The sequence below is a fragment of the Entelurus aequoreus genome, linkage group LG23 (genome assembly GCF_033978785.1).
Source record: "Entelurus aequoreus isolate RoL-2023_Sb linkage group LG23, RoL_Eaeq_v1.1, whole genome shotgun sequence".
Taxonomy (NCBI): Eukaryota; Metazoa; Chordata; class Actinopteri; order Syngnathiformes; family Syngnathidae; genus Entelurus; species Entelurus aequoreus.
The window spans coordinates 18741131-18765467 of NC_084753.1; the positions used below are offsets into that span (position 1 = coordinate 18741131).

At 42.9% G+C, this 24337-nt stretch overlaps 2 protein-coding genes and 1 long non-coding RNA gene across 3 annotated transcripts in view; 2 read left to right on the top strand and 1 right to left on the bottom strand.

Annotated features, from left to right (window-relative positions):
* LOC133640838 (uncharacterized) overlaps positions 1–24337 on the bottom strand; it is a 43698-nt gene that overhangs the window by 1730 nt on the left and 17631 nt on the right. The window lies entirely within an intron of this gene.
* Positions 6079–8398, top strand: LOC133640752 (uncharacterized). The gene is made up of 2 exons (XM_062034334.1): positions 6079–6111; positions 6174–8398. The coding sequence occupies exon 2, from the start codon at positions 7385–7387 to the stop codon at positions 8264–8266; it is 882 nt and encodes a 293-aa protein (XP_061890318.1). The 5' UTR covers positions 6079–6111; positions 6174–7384; the 3' UTR covers positions 8267–8398.
* atp5mj (ATP synthase membrane subunit j) lies at positions 11317–19334 on the top strand. Its single transcript, XM_062033767.1, has 4 exons — positions 11317–11466; positions 17702–17825; positions 17979–17999; positions 19215–19334. Exons 2-4 carry the CDS (start codon positions 17702–17704, stop codon positions 19226–19228), a joined length of 159 nt encoding a protein of 52 aa, XP_061889751.1. The 5' UTR covers positions 11317–11466; the 3' UTR covers positions 19229–19334.

A 24337-nucleotide genomic window follows, 5' to 3' on the forward strand; every position in this document is an offset into this window, starting at 1 on the left:
TACATCAGAATCAGATTCAGAATCAGAATAGTTTTATTGCCATTGTTTGAGAACGGGTTCACAAACTAGGAATTTTTCTTGGTGCAATCGTGCAACTTAAAACACATATAACACATATTTGGTAATAAAAAGAACTGTAACTGAGCTATCAGATCTTGTTATAGACTTAGAAGGAATTCAAGGAATGAATTCAAGGAGCTACTGTTAGGAGTTATTGTTCATGTGCCTGATGGCCAAGGGGAAAAAACTGTTCAGGTGGCAGGAGGTGTAGGTCTGGATGGAGCGTAGTCTCCTGCCTGAGGGGAGAGGGGAGAATAGTTTGTGTCCAGGGTGAGAAGAGTCAGCTGTGATCCGACCCACACGCCTCCTGGTCCTGGAGGAGAACAAGTCTATGCTTGTCCTGGACTGTGGCGCCGGGGAACCACGGCGGGGGAACCACACCATGATCGCTATTGCTGATTAATACCTTTAATGACCGAAGAATAATAAACTTGAACTTGAAATGCTAATCACAAATGCCAATCTCCTCTGGCTGACACTGTATTAATGTTTACTCCCCCCACTGTCAAGCTAACAGGTAATTTATGTGTCTCCATACACAGTGAGGAGCCGCTCACCTAAATTGATAATATTAATCTCAATTGCAGCACATAAACTGCATTTGTACCATTATCACTGTAAGGCGAGGCTAAACATGTTGTGCACCAAGAGAAAGACAGGAGCAGCCATGCTAATAGATGTTAACTGCTAAACTAGCTTAAAATCCATCTATCCATTGTGGATAATGCATATGTTTAAGAGCTATTTCTTTATTCATAATCATGTTTGAATCAGCTCATATTTTTCCTTAATTTTACTCTGTATACTAGTTTCTCTTTGTCTTCAGATTGCCTGTTTAGACAGGGTCGTAAACCATCAGGAATGTGAACACAACCCCCAAGTCTCTCTTCTTATCAGTGTTGAGAGGAGGGGGGGGAGATGGGGGCTTTCTTTGAGTGAAAAGAGTTGCTTTTTCCTTTGGAATGCCAGATCAACTTGGGCTACGCATTTGGATGTGTTGTTCGAGGCTGGTCTCTATTCTCAAATATTTGACAATAAATTACAAAATACCTATTCTGTGCTTGGTGGTACCTTTGAGTCAGTTTATATGTCATTAAGGAACTTGGGACTGACCAGCGCTTTACATCCCACTTGGAGGAACATCTGGTCAAACGCAACAATTTGGGGGCTTCGTCCGAGATGACACGCTGACAATTGGACCTTCTCTTGAAATCTTCTGGACAGACTCACATGGCCAAAACATAATTCAAGGTAAGCAGAACCTTTCTTTTTAGATAAAATCTGCATTAGGAGTCTGTCCTGAGGTCTGTAAGTCAAACACAGAATTGTACCCCAGACACAGAGTGGTGATTTTGATTGATTGATTGCATTTTGATAGATTGGTTGCATTTTGCCGTAGCCACCATTGCATAAAAGTTATACCACTCACGTCATTGTGTCAAGATTACCATGACGGGCTGCTTCACTGACGAGTAAGCAAATAGTAACGGGTTAGAGTTAGAGGCTCTAGCTGCGTATTGTACGATAAATTGCACGGGTTAGAGTTAGAGGCTCTAGCTGCGTATTGTACGATAAATTGCACGGGTTAGAGTTAGAGGCTCTAGCTGCGTATTGTACGATAAATTGCACGGGTTAGAGTTAGAGGCTCTAGCTGCGTATTGTACGATAAATTGCACGGGTTAGAGTTAGAGGCTCTAGCTGCGTATTGTACGATAAATTGCACGGGTTAGAGTTAGAGGCTCTAGCTGCGTATTGTACGATAAATTGCACGGGTTAGAGTTAGAGGCTCTAGCTGCGTATTGTACGATAAATTGCACGGGTTAGAGTTAGAGGCTCTAGCTGCGTATTGTACGATAAATTGCACGGGTTAGAGTTAGAGGCTCTAGCTGCGTATTGTATGATAAAAGTACGGGGTTAAAGGCCGCCGTATGGTTCAGGGGTTTGAGGCCCCTGAAAAAAAAAATTGGACACAATGGCCAAGGAGGGTGACAGACAAGAATGTGATGGCGGCTGGGGAAAATGTGATTAGTCATTACTGTGTAATGATCAATTGAATGGACGGTTGTCGACAATGGAATTAGCAGGTAGAGTTTAAAAGAAAAAAAAAAGAGAACGTTCCTTGACAGGGTTAAGAGGGAGTTTACAATACTCGAAAAGTTGTGAACTCAAACGTCTGGTAAAATAAAAAATAAAATAAAAAAGTAACTGGAAGTTTTATGGTAAAGTGAAACGCAGAGAGAGAGTGCTTACGTGTGCGTGTGTGTGTGTGTGTGTGTGCGTAGGGCCGTAGGCACTTGCTTGTGTGTGCGTGAGTGCTTACATGTGCATGTGTGTGTGTGTGTGTGTGTGTGTGTGTGTGTGTGCTGGATGCGCGTGCTCATGTGTGTGTGTGTGTGTGTGTGCGCTGGTGAAAATGGAACACTCAGGGAGAGAATTTAAGAGTTTGGCGTATGATAAAAGTAAACGGGTATTACGTGGAAGAACGAAATGCAACAAAAGAACCGATGATTAATGACAGAATTGACTGATTGGTTTTTTGTCTGCCGCGCATGCGTAAGACAATTCAAACGACCCGCCCAGACTTTGACTAGGCCACCGCCCCCTACTCCTGTGACGAGTGACGGCCCTGCTCACACAGCCTCTCTAAGATTGAACCCTCCTCCAAAACTAACGCTGTCTCCTGAGTGTAAATCACCTCTGGTGCCTAAGCCCCAAAATGACATCCACCCAGCGGAAAACCTCCCGAATATGCCTAATCTTACTAGACAGCAGATAATGCATGAGTCAACGCAAAACTCCTCACTTTACACGCCAGACCATTTTGTTGCCATAAACAAATGCCCTCCCCAGTAGATGACAGCCTCTCACGTGCACATCAGACATTCTTGAGCAACACACAACAGAGCCAGACTTTGTGGTCTCCTGTAACTGTTAATGGCTCAATGGAAGGCTACATTGACCAACACCCACATGAACCACATGCATACAACACACGCTTAAAAAAAAAGCTGGAGGGACACGCATATCCACTTTTTCCTAATAATAGCGGCAGATTTCAATATAAGCCTTTTGCTGTGTCAGACATGCAAGCCATTGTTGACAAACTTCCACCTGTGTCTGAAGGTGGGAGTCTTTGGCTCAACACGTTAGACAAACTAACAGCAGGGTACACTCCCCGCGCAGGAGAACAACAAGCAGGATTAATGGCTGAATCTTCGACCTCACCGATAACACCATACGTTACAAACATAGCTACTGCTATGCGCAGTCTCTTTCCTCAAGATGAGGATGATAAGGCTAATGACAGAGCAGCAAGGAAGCAACTCCTTAATTTACAGATCGCTGAAGATAAAAGGTCAAAAGAACTAATTAGTAAAAAATCAGCTAGGGTATATTCAGCACTGGGTGACCTTGCTTCTGAGTTCCAACAGGTAGAGGAAAGAATCCTCAACAGACGTGTGACCAGACGGTTGGACTCGGGTGGTGGACAACACGGTGCTTCAAAGCCAGTCCGGGGTGGAAACTGTTTCGGCTGTGACCAGCCTGGTCACTGGAGTCGTGACTGTCCGAACATTTCCGAACAGGAAAGGTTCCGTAGTGCCAACAAACGAACACAAAAGCGTGGCAAAGGACGCCCACCGCAGGAGCCCCAGCAGGAGATACAGACTGGCCCCCTGCTGGACATGAGTGTCAACGGACAATGTTATCAGTTCGTGATTGACACTGGCGCCACCCATTCGATTCTGAATGCAGAGGTACCAAAGAAACTGTGTGCTTCCTCTTTAAAGGTCGAAGGCTTCGCTGGGGTCACAAGGTTACCTGTCACCAAACCACTTCCGGTTCAGATTGCTGGACCTCCTTTACAGACTGTACCCTGACATTCAAATCGCACAGAAGGAACATTCCTGGTGTTACCTGACGGCTCAACCACCAAGCTGCGACACCACTACCAAGGCTCCTACCACATCCTGAAACAACAGGAATGGCTGACATCCAACTGTTCTAACAGTGAAAACCCTGACTGGCTGAGATGCTCCCGTGTGTTCTGCCACCCGACTCGCCATATGTTATGATCACCAGTTAGACACTCATACCAGGAGACCTTTGACTCCTTTGTATATTTATATATGTTGGAACTCAAGGTGTGGTTGCTCATGTTGACCTATCTTTGAAACAACTAGCATGGTATAAGATGGACACAATTGTGTCCCACATTGTTCACTTGCTCTCTGTCTCGCCTACAAAACCAAAGAACTTAGGTGCAATGATAAGACACGGCGTAGCTGCCAAACATTACACCGACACCCAAATACCACATTTTCAATTGTTTAGGTTTAGCACATAGTTGTGTTAAACACATAACTATGGGCTGCACTTTAGACACCTGTAGGCTACGAGGAGCTAGCAGCTACACAACAGCTGAGCTAAAACGACACATTACACATTTATATTCAAATAATTATAGTTGCTCATTACATACACATAGTCGTCAAGACAGAAGCCTGATAGAAAGTATTCAGTAACAAACGTGTCTGCATCATTCAACTTTCTACAACATGAGCTTGACTTAATGAATTATTGGGGCCACCAGGTGTGGTAAAATTTCAAAATACTATTGCTAAAGCATCCGCCATAAGGGTAGTATTTTTCTAGTATTGGTGACAATATAAATATAAGCATATTTTGTTACTTTCACCATATTGAATAAGTTACATAAAAGTTAGGGTTCAGATGAGTTTGAGTTATTTGTGATATTGCTAAGGGGTCCCCTACCCTAACAACACCCCCCAGTGGACCACAGAGGCTAAAGAGACCCCCCAGTGGACCACAGAGGCTAAAGAGACTATCATTGACCTCAAACATGACTTGTCCTCCGCTACTTGACTATTAGCTGACCTTTTTCTTAGATGTTTCTGAAAGTGATAGTATGACTAACACAGTCCTTTTTCAGAAACAGAAGGGGGTGAGTGAGGGTGGATACAGACTCCTTGGAACAAAATCGACAATAATCCGACTCTGACACATTCCATAGTTTTAACATTTTTCCCGTGGGTAAGAAGTTATAACTACATTTTAATTTGAAAATAACGATTTTACACATCGATAGTAGTTAAGTAGATCAAATTTAGAATAGGGAGGAGGTGAGGGTGAACCATGTATAGTCTTTGATTTCACTGATATGATCAATACGGTACAAGGGAAAAGGTACGTACTGACTTGTGTTGACAATTACAGTGGTTGGCCGGAAGCAACAACAGCCTCAAAAGAGGATGCAACCAGTAATTAAATGACTTGTGAATGACCTAGTACCCCGACATGGTTTCCCCAAAAAGATTAGGTCAGACAACGGCAACCATTTAAAAAAAAAAAAAAAAACTCACTTAGCCATGATCGAAAAGGCTTTCGGACTACAACACAGGTTTGGGGTACCATCCTGAGTCCCAAGGTAAGGTTGAAAGGATGGACCAGAACATTAAAAACTAATTGGCTAAAATCTGTGCACAGACCAAATTTAATTGGATTGACATGTTGCAATTAGCGTTAATGATCATTCGAAGGTCCGTGAATAAAACTGTTTTACCGCCCTTTGAGTTTTTCACCCTATGAGCTGCATACAGGTCAGCCCAGGACCAGCAGCCGCCATGGAAGGAGGACTCAGCGTAAAACCAAAATGGTATTTTACACAAAAAATGCAGAATTTGTGTGCCAGTTCTTCTGTACAGATACGAGGATGACAGCCCGCCACTCCAGAATCCCTTCCGGCTGCGGAGAGGGTCAAGATCTAGGTCATCAAACGCAAGTGGACGGAGCCCAGGTGGACTGGTCCCTTCAAGGTCGTGGAACGGACGTCTCACGCCCTTCGACTAGCTGGTAAAGGGGACACCTGGTACCACCTCTCCCTCTACACTCCTGCTGAAGAACCTGACAGATTACCAGCGGATGTCATTGCTGACATCGCCACTACATCTGCCCCACTCGGCCCCCCAGCAGCGCCTTTTGAGCCTGAGGCATCTGAAGAAGAACGGGAGCAGAAAACGACTCATTTTTAGTGTGTGTGTTAACAAAGTAACACACATAAGGGGTGATTGTGCTAGTAACCTCTACCCCTCTAGGTCATAGAAGAGCGAGGCTTTAATTACACACACATAATCCTACAGCCCAGAAGACGACGCTGAGAGAGAGATTTTCTACCTATATTACTCTTTTTAACTTCTATATTGTATATCCTTATTTGAGACCAGCCTTTATACTCGAAGTTATCCAATTTCTCTTGCTTGTTTTCAGCATAACTACATGTGTCTTTACATTAAGTGAAAAGTTTGATGTTTATCCCCGTTTTGTTACCTAAATTACTCTGATATTGATAGACGAAAGGCAGGATGTTTCACCCGGTAGTGTTCCCTGACGGACTGGTGCTTGGGCGTGGTCTACTGTCTTTGTGTCTCAGTTCTTCCTTCCTGACGACAGTGACTGACAAGTGTCTAAGAACAAACAGCGGACTTTAAATAGACTGGGTCAAAGGGGATAGCAAGACTTATTTTTTGACCTGTGCAGTGTGATTAATTACGGGGGACACAATAGCTATTACCGTGGTAATAACCTCTATATTTGTTACGACTCAACCCTGAACCATTGGTGTCGGATGCAGACAACATACTATGGTAAGTGGTGCCCATCGTCCCTTTTATGTTGTTTTGGGGGTTGACCTGACTGATACAGACTCTAAAGGAATTATTAAAATTAATGTCCTTGAGAGGGCGTTAACTACCTCTACACCCTCTGTAGCACCTAAAGTACCACCCCACCTTGGTGGTGTTTCAAAGGCTCTCACATCTGTGCGTGCTAATGACATCACCACCGAAGGCCTGGTAACTTTGACCTTAGGAGCGGGTACAGGTAAACCTGTGGCTCAGGTGGATGCCAAAACCTGGGTGACTGTGTTGCTTGTTCCGCTGGACGTCCTTTTCCCCACACTTACCCCGCCCCTTTTAAGTTGACTGACATAAATGGCTCAAACTGTCTTATTTCCTTGTTCTCTGAACCCACGCCACCAGGGTGCGATTTGTTGGCTAGTGTGTACCCTCCTGTTGACAATTCCACCCGACTTCTTCCATTTGTGGCCCAAAAGCTGAATTACACGTGTTTTCAATTCAAAGGACCCTCTTCGTCCCCCAACAAATTGGGTGACATTAACCCTTCCTGGTGCACCACACTGATAGATGGCTCAAGGATAGGCCCTTGGGCACGAGCTGACTTATTCTGGTATTGTGGGGAGCACAGATTGTACATTAGAATCCCAACGTTATCCGTAGGGCTTTGTGCTATGGTTAGACTGGTGACCCCACTCACCCTAGTGGGTGCCAAATTAACTCCCCTTGTAACTCCTGTCTCAGCGGCCTCTCTAACTTCTCGCCGACGCCGCCATGTTTTATCTCGGAGGAGTGTAAAGGGCTCCTTTGATCTGATGAGAAACCCTGATGGTGTTTACTTTGATGCAATTGGACAACCAAGAGGGGTCCCCTCACAACACAAATTGTGGTGTGAATCCTGTGCAGGTTTCGAGAACCTTCCTATCATTGGTGCTATTTTCCCTGTGACTGCTACTAAAAATGTAGAACGCATTAACTATGTTTTTTATAATCTGTTGAGACTGACCAACCTGACTCGTGACGCCGTTGAGGGACTTGCTGAACAACTTGCCCCGACCTCCCTCATGGCCATCCAGAACCGCATAGCCCTTGACCGCATCCTAGCCAAGGAAGAAGGCGTGTGTGCAATGTTTGGTGACCAATGCTGTACCTTCATTCCTAACAACACTGCACCAGATGGCTCAGTTCAGAGGGCCTTAGAGGGCCTCCAGGCCCTGTCTAAAGAACTTACTGAAGTTTCAGGGGTCTCTGACCCCTTTGAAGATTGGCTCCAAAGCACATTTGGCAGGTGGACTGACCTAATTAAGTCTGTCCTGGTCTCCATTGGAGTTTTCTTGGCCATTATAGCCTCTTGCGGTTGCTTTATCGCCCCTTGTGCTAAGTCTCTATGCACCCGCATCATTGTTAGAGCTGTAGAAGGTCAACCACACCCTGTTTCTGGGCTCGTTATGTCTTTGAAGGGGGTCAAGCAAAATGGAGACTTTCGAGAATTGTTGATTTCCTTCCCTGACCATGACGACATTGACGTGGACTCCCTCCATCTCTCATCCATGTAAATATGCTGTTGTTTTATTGCTAGCTTGCTCAAAGAAAAAAACTACAGCACCTACTTTAATGTGGGGCGTGCTTTAGAGGTGTTGCTCTCGTAGGAGAGATCTTTTGGATAAGATCTGAAGGGGGATTGTGGATAATGCATATGCTGTTTATTCATAATCATGTTTGAATCATCTCATATTTTTCCTTAATTTTACTCTGTATACTAGTTTCTCTTTGTCTTCAGATTGCCTGTTTAGACAGGGTCGTAAACCATCAGGAATGTGAACACAACCCCCAAGTCTCTCTTCTTATCAGTGTTGAGAGGAGGGGGGGGGGGGCTTTCTTTGTGTGAAAAGAGTTGCTTTTTCCTTTGGAATGCCAGATCAACTTGGGCTACGCATTTGGATGTGTTGTTCGAGGCTGGTCTCTATTCTCAAATATTTGACAATAAATTACAAAATACCTATTCTGTGCTTGGTGGTACCTTTGAGTCAGTTTATATGTCATGAAGGAACTTGGGACTGACCAGCGCTTTACATCCCACTTGGAGGAACATCTGGTCAAACGCAACACCATCCATCCATTTTCTACTGCTTGTCCCTTTCGGGTCGCGGAGGGTGCCGGAGCCTATTTCAGCTGCATTCGGGCGGTAGGCGGGGTACACCCTGGACAAGTCGCCACCTCATCGCCGGGCCAACAAGAAATAAGTGCATAGTAAAGTTTAAAAAGTCTGTATGGAAGCGCATTAGAGCAGAAAGTAAGCAGATATTGACATAATAAGAGTCCAGAGGGAAGATAATACAACAACACCTGGGGGCCCTCAGTAGGTGCTGCTGGGCCTTTAGAGATGCTTCAGGGTCTTCAGGTGGTCATTCCTTTACAGCAGGCCTGGGCAATTATTTTGACTTGGGGGCCACATTTAGAGAAAAAATGTGTCTGTGGGCCGGTATATCTATTTTTAGGAACACTAATACAAAACCTCACAATAATGTCTGATTGAATGCTAAAAACATGACAGACCGCCTTAAAAAATGTAATGGAATTTTACATTTTTCTATGAACGATAAAACACTGAATATTGACAAAATATGAACGTCATACCCCCTTTCAATCAACATATTTTACAATCAAGTGAAACGCAACAAAAATGCAACAAACAGTGAAATATGAACGGCAAGTGTACAAAATAAACCCACCTACAATCTGATACATCACTAAGCTTTAGAACTTTGTTGTGAAAATCTCCTTCCGCGTCTGTGGAAACGCTTCCCCCCGACACTGTTTGGTGCCTCGTCTGAGCTGCTGTGACGTAGATTACCCTAGTAACTAATTAGATGACCATAGTAACTAATTAGATTACCATAGTGACTGATATATCGTCCATAAGTGCAGATTCCAACCATTGAAATACTTTGTATAGTTCAAGACTTACGGTTGTTAGAAAACATGACTGCACATTATAATGGCAGCTACACTTTCCATCTTGAAGATCCAAAAAAATTATTTGGAAATGTCGGGCGGGCCAGATTGAAAAGCTTAACGGGCTGCATGTGGCCCCCGGGCCTTAATTTGCCCAGGTCTGCTTTACAGGCAAGTCACAGACCTGATATAATGGAACATCTGCTCAGTGGCCTTGTGGTTAGAGTGTCCACCCTGAGATCGGTAGGTCGTGAGTTCAAACCCTGGCCGAGTCATACCAAAGACTATAAAAATGAGACCCATTACCTCCCTGCTTGGCACTTAGCATCAAGGTTTGGAATTGGGGGTTAAATCACCAAAATGGTTACAGAGTGTGACCACCTCTGCTGCTCACTGCTCCCCTCACCTCCCAGGGGGTGGAACAAGGGGATGGGTCAAATGTAGAGAGTAATTTCACCACACCTAGTGTGTGTGTGTGTGACTATCAGTGGTACTTTAACTTTTAATTTTAAATCAATAGAATAGTTGTCATTGTTACCTGATTATGCTTGTTTTGTGTTTGTACTTTGCTTGAACCAGTCCAACATGCCAGGCCAGAAACGTGTTTTCCATCCATTGCTGTGTTAAAAAAAATGTCCCCAAAGGCGTGGTTAGCATCAATCTCTGCCCAACACACATTTCATTACAAGGACACAATTGTTTTTTTAAGACAATATTTTAATTCACCACATCAATGTATTTGTCTGTTTTTATTTTGAGTTTGTCATTAATATTAATACTAATTTTAAAAAATATAGCTGGAATGAATACAAACAAAGAGCAAACAACAGGAATGAGAAATCATAAAGCAAGTGTAATACCGCATGCTTCCTATGAGAGGCACTCAAGAGTCAAACGGCATATTTTAGAGTAGAAGAAGCTAAGCGGGCTGCATGTGGCCCCCGGGCCTTAATTTGCCCAGGTCTGCTTTACAGGCAAGTCACAGACCTGATATAATGGAACATCTGCTCAGTGGCCTTGTGGTTAGAGTGTCCACCCTGAGATCGGTAGGTCGTGAGTTCAAACCCTGGCCGAGTCATACCAAAGACTATAAAAATGAGACCCATTACCTCCCTGCTTGGCACTTAGCATCAAGGTTTGGAATTGGGGGTTAAATCACCAAAATGGTTACAGAGTGTGACCACCTCTGCTGCTCACTGCTCCCCTCACCTCCCAGGGGGTGGAACAAGGGGATGGGTCAAATGTAGAGAGTAATTTCACCACACCTAGTGTGTGTGTGTGTGACTATCAGTGGTACTTTAACTTTTAATTTTAAATCAATAGAATAGTTGTCATTGTTACCTGATTATGCTTGTTTTGTGTTTGTACTTTGCTTGAACCAGTCCAACATGCCAGGCCAGAAACGTGTTTTCCATCCATTGCTGTGTTAAAAAAAATGTCCCCAAAGGCGTGGTTAGCATCAATCTCTGCCCAACACACATTTCATTACAAGGACACAATTGTTTTTTTAAGACAATATTTTAATTCACCACATCAATGTATTTTTCTGTTTTTATTTTGAGTTTGTCATTAATATTAATACTAATTTAAAAAAATATAGCTGGAATGAATACAAACAAAGAGCAAACAACAGGAATGAGAAATCATAAAGCAAGTGTAATACCGCATGCTTCCTATGAGAGGCACTCAAGAGTCAAACGGCATATTTTAGAGTAGAAGAAGCTTCTCCACCACGACTTTGACATCGGGCGACTGGCTGCTGCTAGCTTGACCTTCTCTCTGCTGCGCGACAAACACAAAGGTAATACTTGCACGTTTTAAATCATTCCAATCATATATTTACTTTGTACGTTGCAGCCCTTAGGAAGTAGAATATATTTATTCAACCGTACAGTGTGTGCTGCACGCCGGGTTATTCTTATGCGAGCTAGCCTAAAGCTAATCTTGTTAGCATCCGCTAACAGATATGGTTATTACTTTTTGACAAACAACATGACTATTGTCGTAAATGTTATGCTCATAGGCGCGACACACTGGAAATGTTTGAACATTTTGCCAATATACAACAATAATTAGCTAGGTCGCGACCCCGAAGGGAATACGCGGTAGAAAATAGATGGATGGTATTCACCTTAGGGCTGGGCGATATGGCTAAAAACTGTATCACGATATGTTTTTTATATCGGTCGATATCAATAATTATTGCTATATGATCTATAAACATTTTTATTTAAAATATAACCTTCCTCTGGTTATAATCCTCTCAGCTATCAGGGCAGAAAGGAAAGAAAAGGTCGACACAAGCGTAGAAAACACTCATACAATCAATGTAAACAAGGTTCCAAAATCACATGGAATTTTAACAATATAACCCGAACTTGCCAAACCTCCCGATTTTCCCGGGAGACTCCCGAATTTCAGTGCCCCTCCCGAAAATCTCCCGGGAAAACCATTCTCCCGAATTTCTCCCGATTTCCACCGGGACAACAATATTGGGGGCGTGCCTTAAAGGCACTGCCTTTAGCGTCCTGTACAACCTGAAAAGGAGACCATTGTATATGTCTCCGTTATCCATAGGTTTATCTATAACCCATAAAGTAGGCAGGCACGGAGCTCTTTCTCAGCGTGTGTTTATTCCAGCCGGCACGTTAATACACTGACACACAACATCCGGATTCCCATCATGCTTTGCTTCAAAACTACGGCAAGTAGTAATGTCCAAAAACATAACAGACGGAGCAGAAGAACGAAGAAGAGACATGGCGACGACGAGTAAGAAGAAGAAGTACGCTTGCAAGTTCCAAAATGATTGGGAAAAATAATTTCGGTTCATTCAGGACAGCTCGAAGGGGAAGGGGTATGCTGCCTGCAAATTTTGTAGATCAGGGGCCGTACTTATCAAGCTTCTTAGAATTACTCCTAAGAAGTCTGCTAAGAGTTGACTTAAGAGTAAATAAATTCTTCGCTGAAAGCTGCAGTTAAGTTAGTTATCAAGCGTCTTACTCACACTTTCAGCGAAGTGTAGGACTGAATCTTAAGTGTCACACTCAGAGCTGAATTACGACATTACTATGTGCCGTAAACGGAATTTTAGGTGACGTCATTTCTGTGTCCATAGAAATGACCAATCACGGAAGGGAATCCGTTGTCTAAGAATAAAGAAATATCTTGGAAATATTTAAGTGGACAATGGGAGTGTATATTTTGACAATAAACTACAAAATAATACAAAACAAACTAGTCCCCGCCGGCACTCGCGCTACCGCTCCCTCTCTTCTATCGCCCACACACTCACTGACGTCACTCACCTCACGGCCACACACATATGCTACTGTCATAACATTTTCTTTCCAATTCATTAATTAGGCAACTAATTTGAAACTGGTGTGGGTGGCTCTATATATATACTAGCCCACTGCAGACACATGCAGAAATCAACAAGGAATCGAAAAGTATTAAATCTGTGACAAAAATAATATCCGCTCTGTCTAAACGATACCGTTTGATCAGCTGCTCGTCATCAAAAAAAAAGAAAACATTGTTCCGTTCCCTGAACGTTCGCGCACGTCTCTCTCGCCTCAGTGCCATCCCCTGCTGGCAACTCCTAACCACTTAAGACACCTCTGAAGGTCTCTTAAATATCGTGGAGAGTAGGAGTGATTCTTAGACTTAAGAACGTTGATAAAAAGCTTTTATTCTTAAGTTTGAGAGTAGGACTAAATTTCGCAAATTCTCAGGACTTAAGTGTAAAATGGCACTCTAAGAAGCTTGATAAGTACGGCCCCAGACCTCTCCATTGAACACGGTGGCCGAACGGATATACTCATTCATGAACAGATTACCGTATTTTCCGCACTATAAGGTGCACCTAAAAACCTCCAATTTTCTCAAAAGCTGACAGTGCGCCTTATAATCCGGTGCGCTTTATAATCCGGTGCGCCTTATATATTGAGCCACAACAGGTCTCGCAACTACGGTAAGCAGCCGCCGACTTCATTTTCCCCCGTAGAAGAAGAAGCGCGCGGTGCATGCTGGGATATATGACTGCGCGAGGCGTGCCGTTTCATTTTTATTTGTGTGTTTATGTAAAGACCCCAAAATGGCTCCTATTAAGAGACACGTTTATGACGCAGAGTTTAAACTTAAGACGATCAGTGGATGACAAAAGACGAACACACGTTCACCAAGACAGGGAGACAGCGCCGGACGACATCCGCCACTATCTGCCAGTGGATCGTAAATGCCTGGGCTAATATATCAGTCTCAACTGTGGTCCGAGCTTTCAGGAAGGCAGGAATTGTCACTGAACTGCTAGACAACAGCAGCGACACTGACTGGATTAATGACGACTTCGCCCAATTGTTTAATTCGGACAGTGAAGAAGAAGAATTCGAGGGATTTGTGGATGAGGAATAACTTAATAAAGTGAGCTTTACATGTTTATTTTGTGTGTTGTGTGACATTAACATTTGAGCAACGTTGAGTTATTGATATATTGTTATTGCTTTGCACTATTTCAAGTGTTACTATATTGTGATTGCACTAACGTTTGATTTAACAGTATCAGACTTTTTTACGTGTTTATTGAATTGAGGAAAAGTTCCCCTCCACTATGTGATATAAATGTTGCACTACATGTTATATCCTGCTGTTGTTAAAAGATAAACGAACTATCACGTCACTGGCATTACCTCGGGGAAAATAATAAAACAGCTGTTATATTCATTTTGGGAGTGAACGGAGTTGTCAGAACGCTGGTTTGTAATTTATTAATAAAGTTTGACTGACCTATCTGACTGTTTTGTTGACATTCCCTTTAGCGCAGCTCCATCTAATGGATGCATAACGTAACCCCAGCCTCTACTGTAGCGTCTATTCTTTGCGCCTTATAATGCGGTGCGCCTTATATATGAACAAAGTTTTAAAATAGGCCATTCATTGAAGGTGTGCCTTATAATCCGGTGCGTCTTATAGTGCGGAAAATAAACTAGATATGTTAAATCAGGGTTTACCCTTAATGTAATTGAATGTGGCGCGCCGCCACTGCATTTTTATTACTGTTACACCTTAAAAATACAATTGTTTTTACTTGAAAAGGAATTCAAGTAATATAATATATTGTAGCCCCCAGAAGAAATCACACAAAGTCTGGTTTGGTCGTTACAGTATGAATTTAAAGGCCTACTGAAATGAATTTTTTTTATTTAAACGGGGATAGCAGATCTATTCTATGTGTCATACTTGATCATTTCGCGATATTGCCATATTTTTGCTGAAAGGATTTAGTATAGAACAACGACGATAAAGATTGCAACTTTTGGTATCTGATAAAAAAAAGGCTTGCCCCTACCGGAAGTAGCGTGACGTAGTCAGTTGAACATATACGCAAAGTTCCCTATTGTTTACAATGATGGCCGCATGAAGTGAGAGAGATTCGGACCGAGAAAGCGACAATTTCCCCATTAATTTGAGCGAGGATGAAAGATTTGTGGATGAGTAAAGTGCAAGTGAAGGACTAGTGGGGAGTTGAAGCTATTCAGATAGGGAAGATGCTGTGAGAGCCGGGGGTGACCTGATATTCAGCTGGGAATGACTACAACAGTAAATAAACACAAGACATATATATACTCTATTAGCCACAACACAACCAGGCTTATATTTAATATGCCACAAATTAATCCTGCATAAAAACACCTGCGTGTTTGTTATGCTAGCTCCTAGCTCCTCTGCTAGCTCCTAGCTCCATAGAACACGCCAATACAATACAAACACCTGATCAACACACACAATCACTCAGCCCAAAAGACCGTTTACCTAACCCAAGGTTCATAAAGCTTATATATTTTTAAAAAGTTACGTACGTGACGCGCACATACGGTCAAGTTATCGAATGTTTAGCAGCCAAGGCTGCATACTCACGGTACCTGATATTCAGCTGGGAATGACTACAACAGTAAATAAACACAAGACATATATATACTCTATTAGCCACAACACAACCAGGCTTATATTTAATATGCCACAAATTAATCCTGCATAATAACACCTGCGTGTTTGTTATGCTAGCTCCTAGCTCCTCTGCTAGCTCCTAGCTCCATAGAACACGCCAATACAATTCAAACACCTGATCAACACACACAATCACTCAGCCCAAAAGACCGTTCACCTAACCCAAGGTTCATAAAGCTTATATATTTTTAAAAAGTTACGTACGTGACGCGCACATACGGTACGGTACGTGTTATGCTAGCTCCTAGCTCCTCTGCTAGCTCCTAGCTCCATAGAACACGCCAATACAATTCAAACACATGATCAACACACACAATCACTCAGCCCAAAAGACCGTTCACCTAACCCAAGGTTCATAAAGCTTATATATTTTAAAAAAGTTACGTACATACGCAAAAAAAAGCCAAAGCTGCATACTCACAGTAGCACGTCTGCGTCTTTGTCATCCAAATCAAAGTAATCCTGGTAAGAGTCTGTGTTGTCCCAGTTCCCTACAGGCGTCTGTGTATCCAAATCAAAAGTCCTCCTGGTTAGAGTCTCTGTTATCCGAGTTCTTCCATCTTGACTGCATCTTTCGGGAATGTAAACAAAGAAGCGCCGGCTGTGTACTGTTGTGGCTGACTACGTTCGAAAAATACGTCCATTTCGCACCGACAACTTTCTTCTTTGCTTGCTTGGCTTCCTTCTCCATAATGCAATGAACATGATTGAAACAGATTCACGAACACAGATGTCCAGAATACTGTGGAATTATGAAATGAAAACAGAGCTTTTTCATATCGGCTTCAATGTGGAAGGCATACCCGTGTTCGCCGGGCTACGTCACACGCATACGTCATCCTCAGAGGCGTTTCGAACCGGAAGTTTAGCGGCAAATTTAAAATGTCACTTTATAAGTTAACCCGGCCGTATTGGCATGTGTTATAATGTTAAGATTTCATCATTGATATATAAACTATCAGACTGCGTGGTCGGTAGTAGTGGGTTTCAGTAGGCCTTTAAATATATTATAGCCTATTATTTGCACACTATTGACAAGTGATGTACCGAATACTTGACCATCGAAAAAAAATACTTTAATCACCGAAAACCGCTCTCTTGATACCAGATGTAAACAAAATGCACGCCATTGTCTGGAGCGTTGTCAGCATGTCTGTGATGTGGATATGATTTGTATATATATTACAGATATACCCGTGGCCAGTCATCTACAAAATGTGCAAATATTAAGAGGACAGTGGTGCTTTTAAGAAGAGAACATCCAACCTGAGCAACAGTGCCAGTTGTGACATTGTAATCGCAGCAGCTGTTCTTTCATCAGGGACATCGAGAGACAGAAGTAGAGCCTTTAAACCCAAGTACATTTTATAAAAACACCAAAAGAAGATGCTAGATTTGCTGCTAGTTGTTTTTAATAAAAAAGTCATTAAGTCTGTACACGCTTGAAAAAATCTCAACAAAAAACAGCAACAATGGAAAATATGGCAAAACGATGAAAAAATGTTAGTACTAATTAATAACAGATTTGTTTTAAATGTATGTATACATTTTTTTATCCTTTTTAAAGAAAATCATATAGTTGCAAATTACTCAATGACGTCATAGGGACCACGCCCCCGCCGCCACAGGTATTTTGGCAGTTTAGGGCAAACCCTGTAAATGATGAAACCTTTGTCAAAGGTAAAACATGAACCCCTACACTGTGACCTGTGCTATCACAAATACACCACACATACTCTAGTTTTAAGAAATACTTAGTTAAATGCACCTTACAATGTAACTTTATGGCATTTTGCATAAATGGACTGACAAGTAAAAGTCAAGCAGCATTATTGACACAGCTGTGGGTAATGCTAGCAGTTTATGTGCAGAAATAATATTAGCCTGCTATGTCAAATTGAACTGCAGAGGATGTTGAACCATTTTGTGTAGTTCCACAGGTTCTCAGTTCTTTTAAACGTTTTGGAGAATGAGCAGAAAAAAGCTAATTAAATGTGGTTTGTGATTTTGCATTTTTCCCCCCACAGATGGCTGGGCGCATGTTTGCAAACTGGTGGGCCAAGATGGGCCCCTACTACACCAAAGCATACCCGGAGATTTGGGTGGGTTTAGGCATCATGACGGTTCTCTACTACAAAATCTCATTCGGAGGTGAGTTGGGGATTTGCAGTAGTATCTCAATATTTGTGCAATATTTTTGTGAGATGGCCGCAATCCAAATAAATCATCTCACTGAAGGTATAAATGGAACATAGTCTTAGGGATATCAGATGAGATTTACAGTATTTTTTTCCCTCATTCTAGGCAATAAAGCTGTGAAGGACAGTAAGTAACCTCCCTGCTCATGTTTTGAAACAATACTGTAGTTTTTGATTGGCAGTCACCAATATTGTGTATATTTATAATTTAATCAATTAGCTTGTTTTGTGGAGTACAGTCATCCCTCGCTTATCGCTGTTAATTGGATCCGGACATGACCCTGATAAAATGATTTCTGCAAAGAAGGAATCATTTTTTAATCAAACATTTTCATAGCTAGACCACTTCTAAAAAAAATGGTTTATTTTTTACATGGGTGCCCTCTGGACGTGAAATAACACCTGTTACACTGTTTTAATATTGTAATGCTGCCTGAGGCTAACCCAATCAGTGGCCACAATACTAAACAGCACCATCTGATTGAGCTAATACTACTGTGGCGTTGCTAGTTTTGGTTTAGTTAGCCATGTTTATGCTTGAAAATGCCTAATTTAGTACCAAACATTTTTAGACTATTGTAACAGGTACTTTAGCTAGTATAGTAGAAGTTGTCAATTTTGGGCTAATCAGAAGTCTAGATTACGACTCGGAGAGAGTAGGACAGACACAATTAAATGCTTTAAATGATACTGGTGTTATTTAAATATGTACAGTGCAACAAATGGTGGACAGACATTGATAGGAATGGCCATTCAAAAAATTAATTATTAAATATATATACAGTGCAGACCAAAGGTTTTGACACATCTCATTTCAATGAATTTTCTTTATTTTCATGACTATTCACATTGTAGATTGTCACTGAAGGCATCAAAACTATGACACCTGTGAAGTGAAAACCATGACTACCTCTTGAAGCTCATCGAGAGATTGCCAAGAGTGTGCAAAACAGTAATCAGAGCAAAGGGTGGCTATTTTGAATAAACTAGAATATAAAACATGTTTTCAGTTATTTTACCTTTTTTTGTTTAGTACGTAACTCCACATGTGTTCGTTCATAGATTTGATGCCTTCAGTGACAATCTACAATGTAAATAGTCATGAAAATAAAGAAAACCCACTGAATGAGAAGGTGTGTCCAAATGTTTGGCCTGTACCGTGTACATATATATAAAGAAATCTAAAATGTAGTAAAGACAATATTTGAAGCAGATGCGGCAAGGGATGCCTGTATGTCAAATAGTCTGCTGTAACATGTGTTGTCCTCTAGATGTCAGTAAAAGAAAATGTTATAGATTTTTTTTTTGTCAAGTTGTCCTAAATGAGGTTTTCTCTTTGCAGAGCCTGCTCATTAGGTTTTAAACCCTGTTGACCAACCCCACCTGCTGTAAAATTGACCTCCCCGCCCGGATTCATGGACATCTTGTTAATATGGAATTAATAAAATTGTCAGTCAACCAACATACTTGCTTTTTTAATGATTTGAATTATATCGGCTCAAGGTTTCCTATTTAGTTGATACATCCCATACACCAAAATTATACTTTGTGCTTTGCCATGCCGATTTAACAGCATAAGCACAATTAGGACAGGTGAAGCTCACTTGAACATTAACAGCCTATTTTTCTTGTTGCTGTTTTACTTATTAGTGTGGATAGTGCTGATACCAATAGTATCATTTTATTAATGTGTTGCATGGGTGGAAGTTTGCATCACTACAAGGTTGTTAGCCCACAGCAAATCCTTTTCTGTTTACTCTGACTCAGAGCTTTGCAGGTGTACCTAATCAAGCGTCTGTTATGTGTTTAAAGACCTTACAGTCACAGCAGGGTTTTTCTGAGATAAATTGATTTTGTCAGAATGACTCACTCACTGGTCTGCTGCGTAGGCGGTTTACTGACATTGCCGCTTCCTGTCAATGCTACCAATGTTCTTATGTCACACATGCTTTATAGAGCCCCCACACGGACTTTTGGAATGTTTTAGGGGAATAAAGTTATACAGTAAAATATTAACTCTACATTAGTGTCAGCTTCTCCTAAAAACTGCTATGAAATGTATATTTTTTAAAAGCATACACATTACAAGTATAAATAAAAACATTTTGGTAAGAAAACAGTAAAAGATGTGAAATTTTGATGAATGCTTTGAATGGGAAAAGTAGTGCTGTCTAGTGAACTAAATAAAGTACAGTGGTACCTCAACTTAAGAGTGTTTTGAGACAAGCGCTGTATCTCGGCTAATTGTTATGCTTTAAGTTGCAAGCAAGAGATCCACATAACTTTGTTTTCCAAACATGAGTAGGAAGAAAGTGAGTGTGAAGGACAGTAGTGAGAAGAAGTGGGTATTTGTTGAATCAAAGAAATAAATTGTCAAAAAACGAGCATGTCGCCAATTGGGCAAAACTCCAGCAGCCCCCACGACCCTGAACGGGACAAGCGGTAGAAAATGGATGGTTGGATGGGTTGTATGACAATACCTCAAAGCCAAACTAACGTAAGTCCTTTGTTCTTTTTAAAGGGATTCATTTATTTTTGGTACTTTTTTGGCTCGAATCTCTCCAATTTATTTTTATTTTAACCCTTGGAAGGCCTTTTGATCATATGATGTCACGTTTGTCAATTAGCACATATTTGCATAACTAGTGATTTTACTAAATGAAAACAATATCTGATTTTTTATGTATGGAAAGGGCTATATCAATAAAGTTTAAAAAAGACATTCAAAAGAGTCAAAACTAAATTAAATAAAAATGAAATGTTAGATATTTTTTGCTCATTACTGAAATGCATTGATCCCTTTGAAAAATGAAGGACTTCTATGTCCATTTGGCTTTGAAGCTAATTAAATTTGAACGTCCCTAAAGCAGGGCTATCAAACATTTTTGCAGAAAATTCCTAAAAACAACATACTGCTTTTTTTTCAAGTCATGTCCGGCTCATTAAATATGCGTGGTCATGCGAGCGTCTGTTTTCAATAGGCCCTTTTCCGCCTGGATCTTTGGGTTCCTGTAGAAGTGTGTGGTTTGTGTTTCCACCGCATTTCACAGTTCAGGGTAGTTCATACAAGTCCGGCTGATGACGTACGGAGGAGTGGTTTAGTATATTTCTACACTGATACCATGTAAATAAACACACAATATTAGGTTGGAGTTAGTTTGCTAAAAAGTAAGTAATTGAAAAACAAAACACTCATATACAAAACGATATGATTTAAAAAATAAAGTGTACCGAATTGTTCATAAAAAGTCAGGCTTTTGTCCACAATGTCCAACAGTCACAAAGTTGTCCTCTCAGTAAACAAAGTCATGAGAGTAAGACGATTCCTTTTGGTCCATTTCCGCTGTAAATATCATTATATAAATGATAAATGTCAGTGTTTATCTCACCCCGACAACACAAACACATCGGCTTTAGCGTTAGCTTGTTAGCATTATCATTCTGTTCACTCGGGTTGAGGCTAATAACTACGCAAATGGAGTGTCCTGACTACTTTTACAACATGTATTAAAGTAAATAGTTAATATTTGATGTTATTTACCTTTGTTCCACTCTTGTGCTGCCTCCTTTTTTCCCACATTTATCCAACAAAGTCAGAGTAATAAGCAGCTGAGGTCGCCGCTTCATACTCCTCCGTAAATACGTTTAAAAGAGTCGGTCCACTTCTCGTAATGAAATGAAGTTTGTAAAAAATAGTAAAGAACAATAATCTGTATTTAGTTTAAAGACTACAGCTGATTAAAAACACTCCAAAATAGTTACACTGATCAGCGTTCTTCAGCACAAAGATGCCCCACAAAAGTTCCTGCATTTTAAAAGCTCATTTCCTTCTTCTTTCTCTCCGTTGTCAATTTTTTTGTAATATAAATACACAAAAAATATTAGACAAGGTCGTAGGTTTGAAAAATAAGTTTTAGGAACACTCCTCTCTGAGCTGCCACCTTAACGTGGTAGAGGAGTTTGCGTGTCCCAATGATCCTAGGAGCTATGTTGTCCGGGGGCTTCTATTCCCCCTGGTAGGGTCTCCCAAGACAAACTGGTCCTAGGTGAGGGATCAGACAAAGAGCAGCTCAAAGACCTCTATGAAGAACACAAACAAAGGACCCAGATTTCCCTTGCTCGGACGCGGGTCACCAGGGCCCCCCTCTGGAGCCAGGTCCGGAGGTGGGGCACGATGGCGAGCGCCTGGTGGCCAGGCCTGTCCCCATGGGGCCCGGCCGGGCACCGCCCGAAGAGGCAACGTGGGTCCCCCCTCCAATGGGCTCACCACCCATAGAAGTGGCCATAGAGGTCGGGTGCAGTGTGAGCTGGGCAGCAGCCGAAGGCAGGGCACTTGGCGGTCCGATCCTCTGCTACATAAGCTAGCTCTTGGGACGTGGAACGTCACCTCGCTGGGGGGGGGGCCTGAGCTAGTGCGTGAGGTGGAGAAGTTCCGGCTAGATATAGTCGGACTCACTTCGACGCACAGCAAGGGCTCTGAACAAGTTCTCTTGAAAGGGGAAGGACTCTCTTTCACTCTGGCGTTACCAGCAGTGAGAGGCGACGGGCTGGCTCAAAGCCTGCACGTTGGAGTTCAACCCAGTGGACGAGAGGGTAGCTTCCCTCCGCCTTCGGGTGGGGGGACGGGTCCTGACTGTTGTTTGCGCTTACGCGCCAAACGGCAGCTCAGAGTACCCACCCTTTTTGGATTCACTCGAGGGAGTACTGGAGAGTGCTCCCGCGGGTGATTTCCTCGTTCTACTGGGGGACTTCAATGCTCATGTTGGCAACGACAGTGGAACCTGGAGAGGTGTGATTGGGAAGAATGGCCGCCCGGATCTGAACCCGAGTGGTGTTTTGTTATCGGACTTTTGTGCTCGTCACAGATTGTCCATAACAAACACCATGTTCAAACATAAGGGTGTCCATATGTGCACTTGGCACCAGGACACCCTAGGCCGCAGTTCCATGATCGACTTTGTAGTTGTGTCATCGGATTTGCGGTCTCATGTTTTGGACACTCGGGTGAAGAGAGGGGCGGAGCTTTCTACCGATCACCACCTGGTGATGAGTTGGCTGCGATGGTGGGGGAGGATGCCAGACAGACCTGGCAGGCCCAAACGCATTGTGAGGGTTTGCTGGGAACGCCTGGCAGTCTCCTGTCAGAGAGAATTTCAATTCCCACCTACGGAAGAACTTTGAACATGTCACGAGGGAGGCGCTGGACATTGAGTCCGAGTGGACGATGTTCCGTTCCTCTATTGTCGAGGCGGCCGATTGGAGCTGTGGCCGCAAGGTGGTTGGTGCCTGCTGTGGCGGTAATCCTAGAACCCGCTGGTGGACACCAGCGGTGAGGGATGCCGTCAAGCTGAAGAAAGAGTCCTATCGGGCTCTTTTGGCTCATAGGACTCCGGAGGCAGCAGACAGGTACCAACAGGCCAAGCGGTGTGCGGCTTCAGCGGTCGCGGAGGCAAAAACTCGGACATGGGAGGAGTTCGGGGAAGCCATGGAAAATGACTTCCGGACGGCTTCGAAGCGATTCTGGACCACCATCCGCCACCTCAGGAAGGGGAAGCAGTGCAATGTCAACACCGTGTATGGTGGGGATGGTGTTCTGCTGACCTTGACTGTAGATGTTGTGGATCGGTGGAGAGAATACTTCGAAGACCTCCTCAATCCTACCAGCACGTCTTCCTATGAGGAAGCAGTGCCTGGGGAATCTGTGGTGGGCTCTCTTATTTCTGGGGCTGAGGTTGCCGAGGTAGTTAAAAAGCTCCTCGGTGGCAAGGTGGATGAGATCCGCCCGGAGTTCCTTAAGGCTCTGGATGCTGTGGGGCTGTCTTGGTTGACAAGACTCTGCAACATCGCGTGGACATCAGGGGCGGTACCTCTGGATTGGCAGACCGGGGTGGTGGTTCCTCTCTTTAAGAAGGGGAACCGGAGGGTGTGTTCCAACTATCGTGGGATCACACTCCTCAGCCTTCCCGGTAAGGTCTATTCAGGTGTACTGGAGAGGAGGCTACGCCGGATAGTCGAACCTAGGATTCAGGAGGAACAGTGTGGTTTTCGTCCTGGTCGTGGAACTGTGGACCAGCTCTATACTCTCGGCAGGGTCCTTGAGGGTGCATGGGAGTTTGCCCAACCAGTCTACATGTGCTTTGTGGACTTGGAGAAGGCATTCGACCGTGTACCCCAGGAAGTCCTGTGGGGAGTGCTCAGAGAGTATGGGGTAACGGACTGTCTTATTGTGGCGGTCCGCTCCCTGTATAATCAGTGTCAGAGCTTGGTCCGCATTGCCGGCAGTAAGTCGGACCCGTTTCCAGTGAGGGTTGGACTCGGCCAAGGCTGCCCTTTGTGACCGATTCTGTTCATAACTTTTATGGACATAATTTCTAGGCGCAGTCAGGGCGTTGAGGGTATCTGGTATGGTGGCTGCAGGATTAGGTCTCTGCTGTTTGCAGATGATGTGGTCCTGATGGCTTCATC